Raw genomic sequence first — 15,309 nt, 5'->3', positions numbered from 1 at the left:
TATAAACCATATTAGGTCAACTAAAAACTATGTAACGATTATATCTTACCGCCTGTCTTTTTTAATGACTGCTGTAAGCCAATGATTTTCTTACAATTTAGCAGGAGGTAAGATATATCTTCTATGCTTGGATCAACTAAGTATAATTCCCTCTATTCTTAGGGGATTTATTGTTAATTCATAGTCGGTCAAAACCTTCAGCAACCTGAGAAAAATCACGGACTGTACGAAATATTCAAGATGATGCCAGACTCAAGTTCCCATAGAAAACTTTAATCTAACGTACTGATGTACATTAACAATAATTTAGTCCTTTTTTTCTTTTACTTTGTAAAATCAATTGATCAATATGTTAAAAGAAAGATGTAAATATAAACAGAAAACGTTTTCTTTGACGATTCACGCGCCGAGGCGGGTTATGTATTTTTTCTGCAATATCGCCAGCTTCATATCCCGCATGAATCATCAAAAATCATTTTATTTTTTACAAATCAGTAAAAAGATAAACTGATAAATTTTGTAAATATGAAAAAATAATGCACACATAACCCAATAATAGAGTGCATAAATTTGCATTTGGCACTTAAAAATTAGCAAAATAGGCAAGAGGATGCCTTTAATTGCAGTATCCCCATGGATTTTAGGCTCATCCTTATGGCAGATGCAAACAAATCAGTCGTTTTAAGTTATGTGCGTTTTACTGAGCAAGACCTAAGTCATCGCTTTTTGAGTATTTTTAGATACTCCAGCTTTTTAAAGAGCAACTAGTATATTACCTGCTACTGAAGTCAATAAATTCTGCCCGCGTTAAAATCTGTTTGTTTATGGAGTTACCCTCTGTTTTAGAACCTCACAAAATAAATTATCAAAACGTTTCTGCATACTTTTTGATGTACTCGAAAGATAAAACTTTATATTATGCAGCTGAGAATAAAAGAAATATAATTTCATGTACATAGCAGGAAAATCCCTGTGCATAGCTACTAAATACAAAAAAATCCCAAAATTAATGTCTGAACTTTTTTAAAGGGCTTGGTTGTTGTGGCCATTTTAGAAAATTTTAATAACCCTCAGAAGAGCGTTTTGTGAAGATATAAGTAAATGATAAAATTCCACAGCTAAAATATTTGGGTTTTTTTCATTACTAAATGTGTGTGTATGACCATAAGTGCAATATGTCAAAGTTTAGGGCAGTTATGATGGTCGATTTGTTGACCATCCACTCATGCAACCAACTTTATTGATCGGTCGTCAGAACAGCAAAAATTTTAAAAAAAATAATATGTGTTTTGACATTTATGCCCACAGTTCTACCGGTACGTAGAAAAACTTATCATTCCCCATTTCATTGATTTTCAAATTTGTGTCCAGTCACATTATTTTTGATTAAATTTTTATCTCTATCCACTTTCGTTTCCGTCTTGTATACATTAAGAAGGATGTGCATGTATGGACACGTTAGCACTCGTGATTAAATATCTCATACCTTTAATATTACACATGGAAAATGAGTTAAATTTGATTCTCAAATGCCTTACATGGTTTGACTATATAAATTGTACTTTCCATTGATAATACAAAAAGTTACCTGTGTAATGAACGACAATGCACACGAATGTCGGAATGATATATTTGTATATACTTCGGAATGCAAGGTAAAGGATAAAGGTTTAAACGAGAATTCACGAGATTTGTAATCTACATAGTCTCGTTCAACCAGACGCTCGGCTGTCTCCGTAAATCTCCGACGGATATTTACGGAGACAGCCGAGCGTTTGGTTGAACGAGACTAGGTTAGAGAGAGAGAGAGAGAGAGAGAGAGAGAGAGAGAGAGAGAGAGAGAAAGAGATTTTGCAATCTCTTACTTTTTATATTCCAATGAACTACATGTTATTCACTTGGTATTCACATATTCTTCATATGCTTTTTTCCGGGCCATAATAATTTATCATTTTTATTCCTGACAAAATGTGAACTTGTGTAACCTCTAGGGAGCCAACTTTCGATTTGTACAAGTATGCCGTATGTGTCTACTTTGTATCATAGTATTGTAGCTCTTGGAAATGTATACGTTACAATATAATTACCACTTAAAATATTTCATCACAATTAGATACTGAATAGTATGATTAGAATATTTCTGGTATCTATTATAACTTTTTCTTAATATGATAGTGATTTAAATATTGTATAATCACATTTCTGGATCATGCATCTAAGGGTTAAGTAATTATTTAAAGAAATATTTTGCGATATTTACTGCATCCGTAAGTAACATAGGTATTATTGTTTGTTTAAAAAAGTGAAAAATCACTGTTGATATGAATATGACTGCAACAAAATTATGTGACATTAAAAAATATGTGTATGTATATTTTATAAGAATTTAATCAAATTGGTTGTTCGCCCCATTAACTTTCTTAACACCATTGTTCATATCCAATTGCATATAAATTATTTAGGGATGTCGGTACCTAGCTGAAATACTAGTAACGTCAACCATCCAAAAACATCTAAATTATAAAGATGGGGACCTAAGATGTTCATTTATTTCATTTTTGACCTATGCCACATGCCATTTTTGGAAATATGGGGTCCCAAACAGAGATGATAGTTTTCCAGCCATTATTGCTTAAATTTGGCATGAAAATTGATTATTTGAAGAAATCAAACAAATATTTACAGTTTGAACTATTATTTAATTATGATTTCAATACAGTGTGAAGTTGAACACATGCAGTGACTTTAATATCCAAGTAAAAGTTTAAAAAACCTTGAATTACTGATGGCTTTAGATGCCAGTACATAATGAATACAACAGGAAATATTTACATTCGTTTTATTTCCCCTTCTGTTTTGCATTGGAAATCTGCGATGTTCAGTTTTCTGTTTTTAAAATTCAATGTATATATTCCCTGATGTTTGAATTGGAAATCTGCGACGTTCAATTTTCTTTGAATACACTTCGCTAATTCATGCGCCATGAGCACAGATACAAACGTCTTCACATGTTTTGAGTATATTTATTTTTGTAAGGTTAAATAAAACTTAAATATATATTGTTCAATAAGTTTTGAAAGATTAAATAAAACGTTCAATCTTAGTATAACCTATATGAAATGTACATTTGAAAAATCAATCATCAATATATATCTTCTCCTTCATAAAAAAAGATTTTCCTCTACAAAGTTTCTGGCACAATAGTTTTTGTCGCGGAAGTTAACTACTAGTAAATGACATGTAAATATGGCTGGTCCATGTATGTTTCATATCCCTGACTAAGAGCGCAAATAGTGGCTTAATAGCGGCGAAACACAACAATTTCAAATAAATGAATATAAGCATCGAATGCGCGGTATTCAATTTGTCTGCACCGCTTGGTGTATCATAGTGTCATGTTGTAAATTTTGAATTTACCGGGTGGCAGTAAATACAAAATTAATAAGCATTCAATGCTTAATACACTTTGCTAATTCATGCGCCATGAGCACAGATACAAATGTCTTCACGTGTTTTGAGTATATTTATTTTTGTAAGGTTAAATAAAACTTAAATATATATTGTTTAAATAAAGAGGTTCGTTCTTCTGTTTTTGGGTAGCCATTTTGGGTCACTTCTATTCAAGAAAATATGCATCATATATAGATTCTACTCATAAATTCAAATTTTATAATGCCAATTAAACTATCTTAAATAAAATAGTAAAGGAAAAATTACATATTAATGAACAGAGTTTAGTATGGGACTATATTTTGTGGCGGAAGGTTTTTAAGAAGAAAATGAACATTTCTCATAACTCGGTTGTTTTAGAGTACCGTCACTTTAGCTTCCTTACTTTCAGTGCAAACAAAATTTCCAGATATTTTGTGCATTAGGATATCTTCATTTTGTTACAAAAAACATAATAATTATTGTTCAATATTTCTATCGACACATATTGGCAACTTTAACTTATATTTCATAAAAGTCAAGGAAATATTCATCCCAATTTTTGCCTAAAATCAGCTTATTTCATGCCATATCTCAAACTTTACATAATAGACCCATACATTTTGTTTAATTTTCTGAAATTTTAAGATTTTTCTGACAAGTTTATCATAATTTGAGAAATTAAAGTTTGAGACTTTTAAATTTCATTACATGTTGAATCGGTAATGGATAAAAAATTATAGCGTTTTATCAGTGCAAAAAGGTCAAAATATCAATGAGTTGAAGAAATTGTAACATTTTTCTTTATGTGTTTTTATTTATTAGGGTTTATCATCTCTGGATAAACCAGGTTATTTTAAGCATAGGTGTTATGTTAATGTTTCAAGATCCATAACTCTTGTTAACTGTCATTGTTGCAAGATCCATAACTCTTGTTTAATACAACTATATAACTGGGCATGCGCGGTTGCTACTTCCTTTTCCTGCTCAATCCAAAGTTGATAGGTGGCACAAATTCATCTTAGAAAAAATATCCAGTGCATCCAAAGTTGAAGAGGTAAATTATGAATTTAATTTGAATAAATTGCTTTTAAAACATAAAAATATTAATTTTGCCGTGAATTTAAGCATTATTAATTCAAAACAAAAAAAAAAAAAAAAAAAAAAAAAAAAAAAACCAAGGATTTTGAAAAATTGTGGTATAACCAGAAATTTATTTTAGCCTAGTAATATTTCTTCAAATTTCTTATTTCACGAGATGTTGAGAGCTAGCAAAGTTAGGACGTCGAAGTCCAAGAGCCCTTATGCCAGACCTCCCACGAGGGGAGCGGTTGTAGCCTCCCGGGCGTCTACACGGATGCCAAATGTGACTTCGTCCTCCAGCGGTCCTTCCACAGTTGCAGTTACCGAGTCTACAGGTAGAATATATGATAGGAGCCAAAGTTTGCCAGTCCCTGTAGTACAACCAACTGTACAACCTGTTCTAGACCGGGCAAGGGCCCCATCGGATCAGACGGTCGAGCCTTCAGTAGCAGGATCTAGCACCAATACAGGTACAGATTGTTTTTTCGACATTGAAAACCCCACACCTTTCCATAGTGTAGTATCGTCACTTGGGGCTCATGTACCCATAGCATTGAAAGAAAAGATATGGAATAACGATTATATTGCACTTAACAAGTTGTTAATGAAAGAACCTGCATCAGATATTCAGCATCATATTGTATATCATGATGGGGCGATTCAGGTCAAACCAAAATACAAAGATGAAACAATAGTGTCCATTTCACAATGGACAGATGCTTTTCTAATTTTTGCTTCGATTTATTGTGCCAAGCATTCTTCGCAAGCTGTTCATTTAATTCGATACATGGCTACAATTAGGAAAGGCGCAGAGCGTTCACCAAATTCTTGTAACTGGAGGGAATACGATGTTCAATTTAGGTTGAAAAAATCAATTGATTCCAGTCTCAGCTGGGGTTCAGTTGATGCAGAATTATGGCTGTTTTACATGCAGCCGGTAGTCCAAAATAACATTCCAACCCCTACAAAGCAGTTTAAATGCTATTCTTACAATTTTCAGGGAGTATGTGAAAAACAAAACTGTAGGTTCTTGCATATTTGTGTCAAGTGTAATGGTTCACATCCTTCTTTGAATTGTAGATATTCCCAGAATAACAGTACGGGTAAACAATACCCCCCAGTTAAGCCCGCATCACAGCAATTCCGCCCTAGATTCCCACAGAGATCATTCCGCCCAATTACACAATAAATTATGGCAATTGGGATCTACTCCAATAAAAGTTAATAATCTTCACAAGTTAGTTAGAAGTTATCCAGACAGAAAAGTTGCACACTTGTTAGCACAGGGTTTTGAGGGAGGATTTTTATTAAACTATCATGGCCCTAGAATTAAGGTTGAGTTTAGGAATATGAAGTCTGCGATTCAACACTCTAATGAATTGGCAGAAAAGATTAAGAAGGAAATAGATCTTGGTAGAGTTTTAGGTCCTTTTTCAGCCCCACCAATATCAAATTTAAGATGTAACCCAGTTGGTTTATTACCAAAAAAGCAAGGTGGATGGCGTATGATTACAAACTTGTCCCATCCATTTGGAGAGAGTGTTAATGATTACATTGATCAGCAATTTTGTTCCGTCAACTACTCTTCATTTGATGATGCAATTAACATAATTCAAACAAAGGGACAAGGGGCCCTCATGGCAAAAATGGATATTTCTAGTGCTTTTAGGCTTTTACCAATAAGTCCAAGAGAATTTTGTCTGCTTGGTTTCAAGTTTGATAAATCATATTACATAGACAAGTGTTTACCAATGGGATGTTCTGTGTCTTGTTCATTGTTTGAAAAATTTTCCTCTTTTTTACATTGGGAATTGGAGAAGAGGTCACAAAAGGATGGGATCGTACATTACTTAGATGATTTTTTATTTGTGGGATCAGCTGACTCTAGTGATTGCACAGGTTTGATGCATCAATTTCTAGAACTGTGTGAATATTTGGGAGTTCCAATTGCACCAGAAAAAACTCAAGGTCCATCTAACTGCTTAGAATTTTTAGGACTGGGAATTGATTCTGTGCAAGGTACAATTTTTGTTCCAAAAGAAAAAGTGGATGAGTTGTTGGGCAAGATTAAGTATGTCCTTGGCAGTAAAAAAGTAACAAAGAAAGAATTGGAATCATTAGTGGGTTCATTGGCATTTGTAGTAAAAGCGTTGCCTGTGGGTAGAGCATTTTGTAGGAGAATTTATGGGGCACTGCAAGGTATTGCTAGACCTTTCCATTTTATTAGGGTATCAAATGAAATAAAGTTAGATCTTCAAATGTGGGTTGTATTTCTAGAAAATTTTAATGGATTTACAAAATTTTCAACTGTAGACTGGTCTATGGATGATACATTTGAATTTTATACAGACAGTTCAGGAGCTTATGGGTGTGGTGTTGTATTTGGTGATGAATGGAGTTGGTTAGCTTGGCCAGTAGATTGGTCACAGGACATAAAGAAAGATATTACTTTTCTGGAACTTGTCCCAATAGTGTTAGGAATTTTTATCTGGGCAGACAAACTAGCTTGTAATAAATTACTATTGCATGTTGATAATTTAGCACTTGTTCATATAATTAACAACAAAACATCACAAAATAAGAGAGTCATGATTTTGTTGAGAGCCTTAGTTCTCAAAACTTTGCAGAAAAGCATACAAATTAAATCTCAGCATATTCCAGGTGTTAAGAACAATAAAGCAGATGCTATTTCTCGTTTTCAGTTTTGGAAGTTTCATCAGCTGGCTCCTGGGGCGCAGCCTTATCCTTGTCCAGTTCCTACACAATTTTTGCAAATTATTCATCAATTGTAGAGGATCTAGTAGAAGCTAGTATTTCTGAGAATACAAACAAAGTTTATAAGCAAGGCATTCAAGCATTTTTCAAATATAGGGTAGATAAGTCTCTACAACAGTTGTGGCCACCTCCTATCGACCATGTTATCAATTTTATTGCATACATGTATGAACGTAATTGTGCATTTTCAACTGTTAAGTGTTATCTGTCAGGTTTGAGTTTTTTCATAAATGTTCATGGTTGGACAAATCCAGTGGAATCGTTTTTGATTAAGAAATTGCTCAGTGGATACAAAAGGTCTACATTAACTAGCGATATTAGAAGGCCTATAACATTACAAATGCTCCTCAGTATCATAGATACTTTGCCTCAAGTAACATATTCAACATACGAGGCAATGCTATTTCAATGTGCATATTTGTTGGCATTTTTTGCTTTGCTTAGAGTTAGTGAGGTGGTGTCCCTTCAGTCAAATTGTGTACAGCTATTGCAGGACCAGGTTATTATCCTTATCAAAAGCTCCAAGACTGATCAATTGTATCAAGGCTCGTCAGTGAAAGTTCTAAAGCATGCCCAGTCACAAATTTTGTTTTTATTATTGCAGAAATTTCTTGTTGTGAGGCATACTGTAAGATCAAATAAATTTTTCGTGCATTACAACTCCAAACCTTTAACTCAATATCAGTTTTCAAGCATGCTAAACAGGTGTTTATCATTTTTGAACATGCCTACATCTAGTGGTGTTTATAAATCCCATTCCTTCAGAATTGGCGGGGCCACCCATTTATATTTAAGTGGCATGAATGAATCTGAAATTAAAATCATGGGTAGATGGAATTCCTCAGCTTACAAATCATACATCAGACCAATTCTTTAAGTGTAAATTATAATATGTACTGATTACAAATTATTTCAGATGGCATATGGGTTGTCGGATCATCTATAATTCATTGGGCCCAGAAATATGCACAACAAAATATTGATGACAACTTGGGACTAACATCACAAAGAATAATTTGGCAGGGAATTAGGGGCATGGTTTGGTCTCGGTTGTACCAGACTATCAAAGAAATGCTAAGGCAATGTAATAGACATCCAACACTTTTAGTTATACATTGTGGTGGCAACGATATTGGCAACCCTCGTAATACACTAAAGGGCTTACAAAAGTACATGAAGTTGACCGTGTCTAAAATAACAAGGCTATTGCCAAAGACAATAATTGTGTGGTCACATATCTTGCCACGTAGAAATTGGTCGTTATGCCTTTCGAACAAAGATGGGGAAAATTGGAGAACTAGATTAAATTCAGCTCTTGCTACATTTGTTGTTAAGAAGGTATGTGGGGCCTCCATAAAATATCCTGATATTTTAAGTACACAGGGTACCCTATTTCGAAAAGATGGCATACATTTGTCTGACTTGGGAAATGAACTATTTGTAACTTCTTTGAAAAATGCATTGTTGCAATTCATGTCATCCACTGACAGATTTTATCCACTTATTAAACAGTAAGCTTTGTCATGGCCAGCTGATAATTTGAAGTTGTGAGTTGAGTATTGATGCAATTAATTTTTGTGTGGTTGTATGTAAAACTGATTATCATTGCAACTTAAGTCATTCTGTACTTGTATTGTTTGCAAAATTGACCGCCTAGATTTGTTGGCGGATGTACCACTGTTCGTGGTTCATTTGGCAGAATTTTGCAAAGAATGCCACCTCCATGGGGCACTGTTATTTCCAGGTCCCTTGGGTCAAGGTGGTATTTCTTGTGCTTGGACTCGTTTTTCGTGTATGCTGCCATATCGATTTGATGATCGGCGCATAATTTGTATTTTGATGATTGTGAATAAATGGCCATGACAAGCACTTCCAACAATTAGTTATAGTTATTGTTTAAGATTCCAAGGTCATGCAAGGTTAGAAAAAGGTCATTTGAATAATGCTGTCAGAATTGGCTACTGTTTACTATGTTAATAAATAATTTTATTAGTGTCTTAAAATAATAGGGTTTATCATCTCTGGATAAACCAGGTTATTTTAAGCATAGGTGTTATGTTAATGTTTCAAGATCCATAACTCTTGTTAACTGTCATTGTTGCAAGATCCATAACTCTTGTTTAATACAACTATATAACTGGGCATGCGCGGTTGCTACTTCCTTTTCCTGCTCAATCCAAAGTTGATAGGTGGCACAAATTCATCTTAGAAAAACCCTCCCACCCACCTCTTGCCAATATAGGTTATTTAATGATGTATTATTAGGTGTGAAGAACAGCTTGGCATTAATATATATTTTTCTTTACAATTTAAAAGGTTTTCCTTTTGTCAATTATTGTAAGGCTGACAATTTCATATGACAAGTATGTGTATGTTTAGAACAAAGTTTTTGGCTTTTGTTTTTATTTCTACTTTCAGCGTCATGGTCTCAAAGTTTCATCAATACCAGTTAAGACAGAAGATTATGCGCGTGTCTTTTACAATACAAATAATGGCAGAATTTTGCAAAGAATGCCACCTCCATGGGGCACTGTTATTTCCAGGTCCCTTGGGTCAAGGTGGTATTTCTTGTGCTTGGACTCGTTTTTCGTGTATGCTGCCATATCGATTTGATGATCGGCGCATAATTTGTATTTTGATGATTGTGAATAAATGGCCATGACAAGCACTTCCAACAATTAGTTATAGTTATTGTTTAAGATTCCAAGGTCATGCAAGGTTAGAAAAAGGTCATTTGAATAATGCTGTCAGAATTGGCTACTGTTTACTATGTTAATAAATAATTTTATTAGTGTCTTAAAATAACTTAAATGATATAGATTTATATTTGATGCCACGGTTCATTCCGATTATAGAGAAAAGCAATTTATGTACAATGACGTCATATTAAATACACCGTAGTGCCAAATGAAGCATACAGACCCCAAAATTTTGTTTTGAATTTTGATAAAGCTATGTGTGTAGTTTTTTAAAAAATACTTTAGAAAAAAACGCAGGATCCAACGTCCTTAAGTAAATTTTTTTTTAGATATCAGATTTATTCATATTTTGATTTTTCAGTAGATTTTCAGACCGTACATGGGCATTTTACACGCCTTATCCACCCATCTTCTTCAATTTAACAATATATGATTAAATCATATTACAGAAGATATGATTTGTTTAGCTATAAACCATCATTTAGTAAAAATTTGGGTGTTTTCCTATATTTCTATATATAGAGCTCTTCTTCTAAAGGAGATTAATCCAGGCTAAAAATGGCCACATCCATGCAGCTTTTTTAAGGTTACAATGTAACAGTATTATTGATTTTTATTTATATTTCTAAGTTATTACTTATAATTAATCAGTTGAAGGTATATATTTACTTGAGAATATACCAGAAATCAAGACAGCAATATGCCATATACAACACGGTGGTTTTCGTTCATAATAATTTATTGTCAATGCCTTAGGGTATGACACCGCAAACACATGAAGAAAATGATTCTTTGGAAACAAAATTAACAAGTGTCAATAAATAAAGCTCCTATCATAAATTCGTTCAAACTCAAAAAATTATATACATTGTACTGTACATCACATTAAGCATAAGCACACATGTTTTTGACAAGAAACTAAAACACATACGTTGAAACTAATGTTTACTGTCAATAAATAAGGTTTCTAGTCCGGTCAACATGAATTAATAAATAGATAAAATAAACGATTAACATCAGTCAGTCATTTTCCAGTGAGAAACTAATACTGCTCACGAACTCAAAGCACACAGCTGATTCCAATAATTGTGAATTTCATCCTTGGAAGAATATTGAATGTTTATTTATCTTCTGTCTCGACGTAAGGAACCCGGCCTACACTGAGATCTACAGGGTTCTGTTCCTGAGAAAACGCACTACTTCCAGTCATGATGTCATCTGTTGTCTGCGGTTGGAATTGGTTCTGGTAGTTGGCACAGTTCCAAGATGGAAGTGGATGCGGGTACGGGTTCCAGTCCATTGCTTGGTAGTGATGATACGGATATCCGGCGTAATGCTGTGGCTGGGCTTCGAATGCAGAGACAAATGGATAACCTGGATATGGGTTCATCGCTGGTGGGCACTGGTAAGGTTGGAAAGCTGAGGGATATTCGTAAGTCGGGTACGCTGCATGTGGATAGTAGCTGGAACTGGGGTAGTGCTGCTGATCTTCGTAATGATGGACTTCATACTGAAGATATTGATTTGGAAGCTGTGGATACTGAGCAGACGGACAAAGTGGCTTTCGGTCTTCCGCGATCGATTGATGGATGACATTTCTAGCTGCTTTTCGGGCGATGGTTTTCATTACGTCTCCGTTGTTTCTCTTGTTCCATGCTGGGTTGTATCGTCTGGTGTGTCGCAAGACTTTCCCGGATTTCACAGGTCCCACGCTATGGTCGTCAAAGCTGGTGTCAGACAGAAAGGCAGGTACTTCTCTTGACTCGGTAAGACTCTCGTTGCATGGCGCTGATATGAACTCGTCGCTGGCTGTAGAAGGCGGGGTAACACTGAGTGGGACTGCGTAGTTCGACTCTGGACTGAAGTTGCTGTAGGCCTCGTCACTGCACACACTTGACGAATTGTCCTCATCGTCTTTCGTGGTCCACGGAAACTCCTGGGTGCTGACGACTGGCTTTGGTTTCTTGGCAGGAATGTGGATTTCCGGGAATCCAATCTGAGCGTGGAGATCTTGGGCCCAGTGTCCTTCACGTGCCACAAGTGTGTCCTGAAGTTTGAAGCAGTTGATGGGCGCTTTGGAGATATCTACATGCCACAGGTTCCCATTGCTCTCTGGTTTGGAACATCGACCTCCTTTCACAAAGCAGGCGTTATGGGATAGGTTGTGTCGGACGGAGTCTCTCCAGCCGGTGTAGCTGCCCTTGAAGAAGGTGAACATCTCCTTCAGTTTGCTGATGATTCCGGTGAGTGTCAGGCTCTTCTCTGTGGTTGAGTTGATCGCATGGATGATCATTCCAGTGTAGGGATAGGGTGGTTTCGGATGGCGTTGATAGTTGGCATGGAATCGTATGGCACTTCTGCTTTTCTCTTTCGAAGGTTTCTTCTTCTTCTTCTTTTCTTGACCTTGCTTTGCATTTTCGTCCGGGCTGTTGGAAGCTGTCATAAAAAGTCTCTTAGCTGCCTCGTTCATGTCGAATTCACCTGTGCAGTTGAAGGGAATATTGTCACTCTGATCCTCGAAGACATCCTCACTCACCAACGCGTGTGTCACTGTAGGTTGTTGATAACATGTGTCCTCGGGGCACAAAGCGCCAGCAACTGTATTGGACGATGACCTCACAGCTTCAGAAGCAGACGATGAAGTAAGGAGGAAATAAGAAGCACTGTTTGCTGGGTCCAAATTTACTGTAGAAACGTTGATACTGCACGAATCTTTATCTGTTGCGTTGTCTTCGTGAAGTTGCTGAGTGGCCGTGCATGGATTTGGCGAAGATGAAGATAAGTCGGGTGAGACAGGGTTGATGTGTGAGGATTGCATTGCGATGAGCCTCTCTGCTTTTTCCTCGAAGTCAAGAGGCGAGGAGGGTTCTTCGTAACGTTGGTCCCCGGAAGAAACGGGAGAAAAGTTGCTGTACATTCTGAAAATAAAAATAAAGTATAAGCAAGTTATTCAAAAAATCTGAAAAATTGTGTGTTAGAGCTATTCTTAATTTGTGCAAATATAAGTGATTCTCCAAAACTGTTCGTATCAAATTGATAAAATTTGTTGGTTAGCAATTTGTTTGATAACGTTTATCGAAAATTTGTTGCTTAAATTGTATGGTTTTCTCTTTTTAATTATGATAATGCGTGTCCAAATTACGGATAAGCCCCCCCCCCCTCTTCCCCGCTATTAAAAAACGATGCTACATGACTTTTTTATATTTAGTTTAAACATGGGTTGGACACAGGCAGAACCTTTGTATAGCCTTTTTTGTACGTAATAGATCACGTTACATAAATTTTACTTCTACTACTTACTTCTTCTATATAATAATTATGTTTCACTTTGCATTTTTGTTGGTGTTGAATTATAGCTGTGATACATTGTTGCTAAAACATTCGAAGTGTTAACTTTATTTTAATTAATAATCATCTCTAATGATGAGTATCCATAATTTCAAGGATTGAAAATTATAATTAATCTTAAAAATAAGGTTTAATTAATTAGAAATTATTTCCGTTCACTTAACATTGATAATATTTGTTTTGGTTTTTTTGTTTATCGGCACCGAAAGCGCATAACTTCATGACCAACAGGTTTTAAGCATGGTTTTCTTTTGTCGTAAATGATATTTCATTTTCCTTCGTTAGAGAAATTAAGCCATCTGATTAATAGCAATAAAACCCTTATTGTGAAAAACTGCTCTTTAGAAAATGAAAACGAGTGTTTGTGGTCATTTTCCAAATTTACTAAAACATAAAAATTAAATAAAAAGCCTTTAAAAAACACATTTTACTCCAATGTATTTACACGTAGAATCATTAAACGTTAATAAATCACTAAATCTCAAACAAGTCTCGCGGTGGATACAAATATTGATCATGGTCTTTGATGTTTATAACCGTTAGCAGCATATTTGTAAAGTATTCCACGTGCATACAAGTATATCTTTTTTTTAAGATCTATTTCTTAAATATACATAAATATATTAGAAAATGATTTTACTTATATGTATATTTATCATCAATATACATTTGATACCATGAATTTGCATAGAAAATGAGAATATTTACTTTCCTTCATTACAGAATTTATTTCAATCCATACATCTGTACAAGTTACAAATCTTCATATGTGATTATCATTAATATTGATTCACTAAAACGAATTAAGCACAGAATGCCCTCATCGTCGCAATATAAAAGTACGTCTAAAAGTATATGGGAGGTTTGCATAGCAAACATAAAAAGTACCCGGATGGTTATAATGTTATTCTTTGAAAAACTCCCTTAGGTGCATTATTTTTAATGTTTTTAATGTTTAATTCAAGTAGCTATAATTTTTTTTACACCGTATTGATGTATTTTTTTTTACCTTTGCTGCTGTGGATTATTTCTCAGACGATGCTATTAAAAGCTACATTGATAGCGCGAACGATTTAAAATTCCTAATTTACGCCCACCCGGTGAATTTTAAATTTACAGCATGACAAAACGATTCAACGGTAAAAGTGCTACAAGTAACTCGGGTTTGATGAGGTTTTTTCGTTTAATCAGAAGAAAGTAATTATAAATAAAATACTAGTATATCGGGTTTTTTTTTATATTTCTATATATTAATATCCAGTATCCTTGGTGTAACCTTTTTAATCAAAAAATTTTAAAATATTATTTTTTCAGTCACTAGCAGGAGTTACCTTTCCCTAGCCAGCTAATGCACAAGGACGACAAGCTATAAAATGGACAGACGGTAATTTAAAAATTAGTGGCACCTATCAAATGGATATCAAATGGAGAATGTTAAATAAATTCATTTGAGCTCGCATTTTGTCATGCTAAAAAAAACTTTTATTACGGATAATCACTTTAACAATAAAATGCTTCCTTTGGTGATTCATGATGTTATGAAGGTGCCGACATTGCAGGGAAAAATACATAACCTGTGTTAGCGGGTTAAATTTACATCTACCAAGAATTACTCCTTATATTTCTCACGGAAACTTATAGTTAATTCATAGCTCTGTTTAAACAGTCAGACGGAAATCTACACGCCCTTTTATCGATTGGTCGAAATCTACAGCGACTGAAACTGACAAGAAACAGACAGGACTCAAATTTACACGCCCTGTTTATCGATTGGTCGTAACCTACAGCAACCTAAGAAATATCACGAACTGCACGAAATAATCAAAATGATGTTAGGATCAAAGTCTCACGGGAGCCGATTTGGCTGTTTATGTTTTGTTCATTAAAGAGGTTCGCTCCTCTTTTTTGGGTACATGTAACTATTTTACCTCTTCTCTAAAAATTGTTTCTATTTGTTTATATATAGAACGCCAAA

The 15,309-nt window shown here is 34.8% G+C and overlaps 4 protein-coding genes across 4 annotated transcripts in view; 2 read left to right on the top strand and 2 right to left on the bottom strand.

Annotated features, from left to right (window-relative positions):
* Window positions 1-1,679, bottom strand: part of LOC128168069 (uncharacterized) — a 3,817-nt gene extending 2,138 nt beyond the window's left edge. Inside the window, exon 1 of the mRNA XM_052834162.1 lies at window positions 1,589-1,679. The gene's annotated coding sequence lies outside the window, so the exon portion shown is untranslated. The remainder of the gene's footprint in view (window positions 1-1,588) is intronic.
* Window positions 1,680-4,271: 2,592 nt separating this feature from the next.
* Window positions 4,272-8,195, top strand: LOC128164716 (uncharacterized). The gene is made up of 3 exons (XM_052828710.1): window positions 4,272-4,486; window positions 4,688-4,982; window positions 7,215-8,195. The coding sequence occupies exons 2-3, from the start codon at window positions 4,688-4,690 to the stop codon at window positions 8,162-8,164; spliced, it is 1,245 nt and encodes a 414-aa protein (XP_052684670.1). The 5' UTR covers window positions 4,272-4,486; the 3' UTR covers window positions 8,165-8,195.
* On the top strand, window positions 8,194-10,040 carry LOC128165093 (uncharacterized; the record flags this gene model as incomplete). The annotated part of the gene is made up of 1 exon (XM_052829304.1): window positions 8,194-10,040. A coding segment is annotated over one exon (609 nt), but the record flags the coding sequence as incomplete, so codon positions are not given.
* A 1,066-nt stretch (window positions 10,041-11,106) lies between these two features.
* Window positions 11,107-12,903, bottom strand: LOC128164797 (forkhead box protein J3-like). Its single transcript, XM_052828796.1, has one exon. It carries the CDS (start codon window positions 12,901-12,903, stop codon window positions 11,107-11,109), a length of 1,797 nt encoding a protein of 598 aa, XP_052684756.1.
* Window positions 12,904-15,309: the final 2,406 nt, after the last annotated feature.

This window comes from Crassostrea angulata, chromosome 10 (genome assembly GCF_025612915.1).
Source record: "Crassostrea angulata isolate pt1a10 chromosome 10, ASM2561291v2, whole genome shotgun sequence".
Taxonomy (NCBI): Eukaryota; Metazoa; Mollusca; class Bivalvia; order Ostreida; family Ostreidae; genus Magallana; species Magallana angulata.
The sequence above is the reverse complement of the archived record's forward strand: the minus strand, read 5'-3'. Positions and strand labels throughout refer to the sequence as shown.

Coding starts and splice junctions, on each gene's coding strand:
- LOC128164716 (XM_052828710.1), top strand. CDS start 4,688: ATGTTGAGAGCTAGCAAAGTTAGGACGTCGAAGTCCAAGAGCCCTTAT. Junction 4,983..7,214: donor AGGATCTAGCACCAATACAG/GTACAGATTGTT, acceptor TCTCGTTTTCAG/TTTTGGAAGTTTCATCAGCT.
- LOC128164797 (XM_052828796.1), bottom strand. CDS start 12,903: ATGTACAGCAACTTTTCTCCCGTTTCTTCCGGGGACCAACGTTACGAA.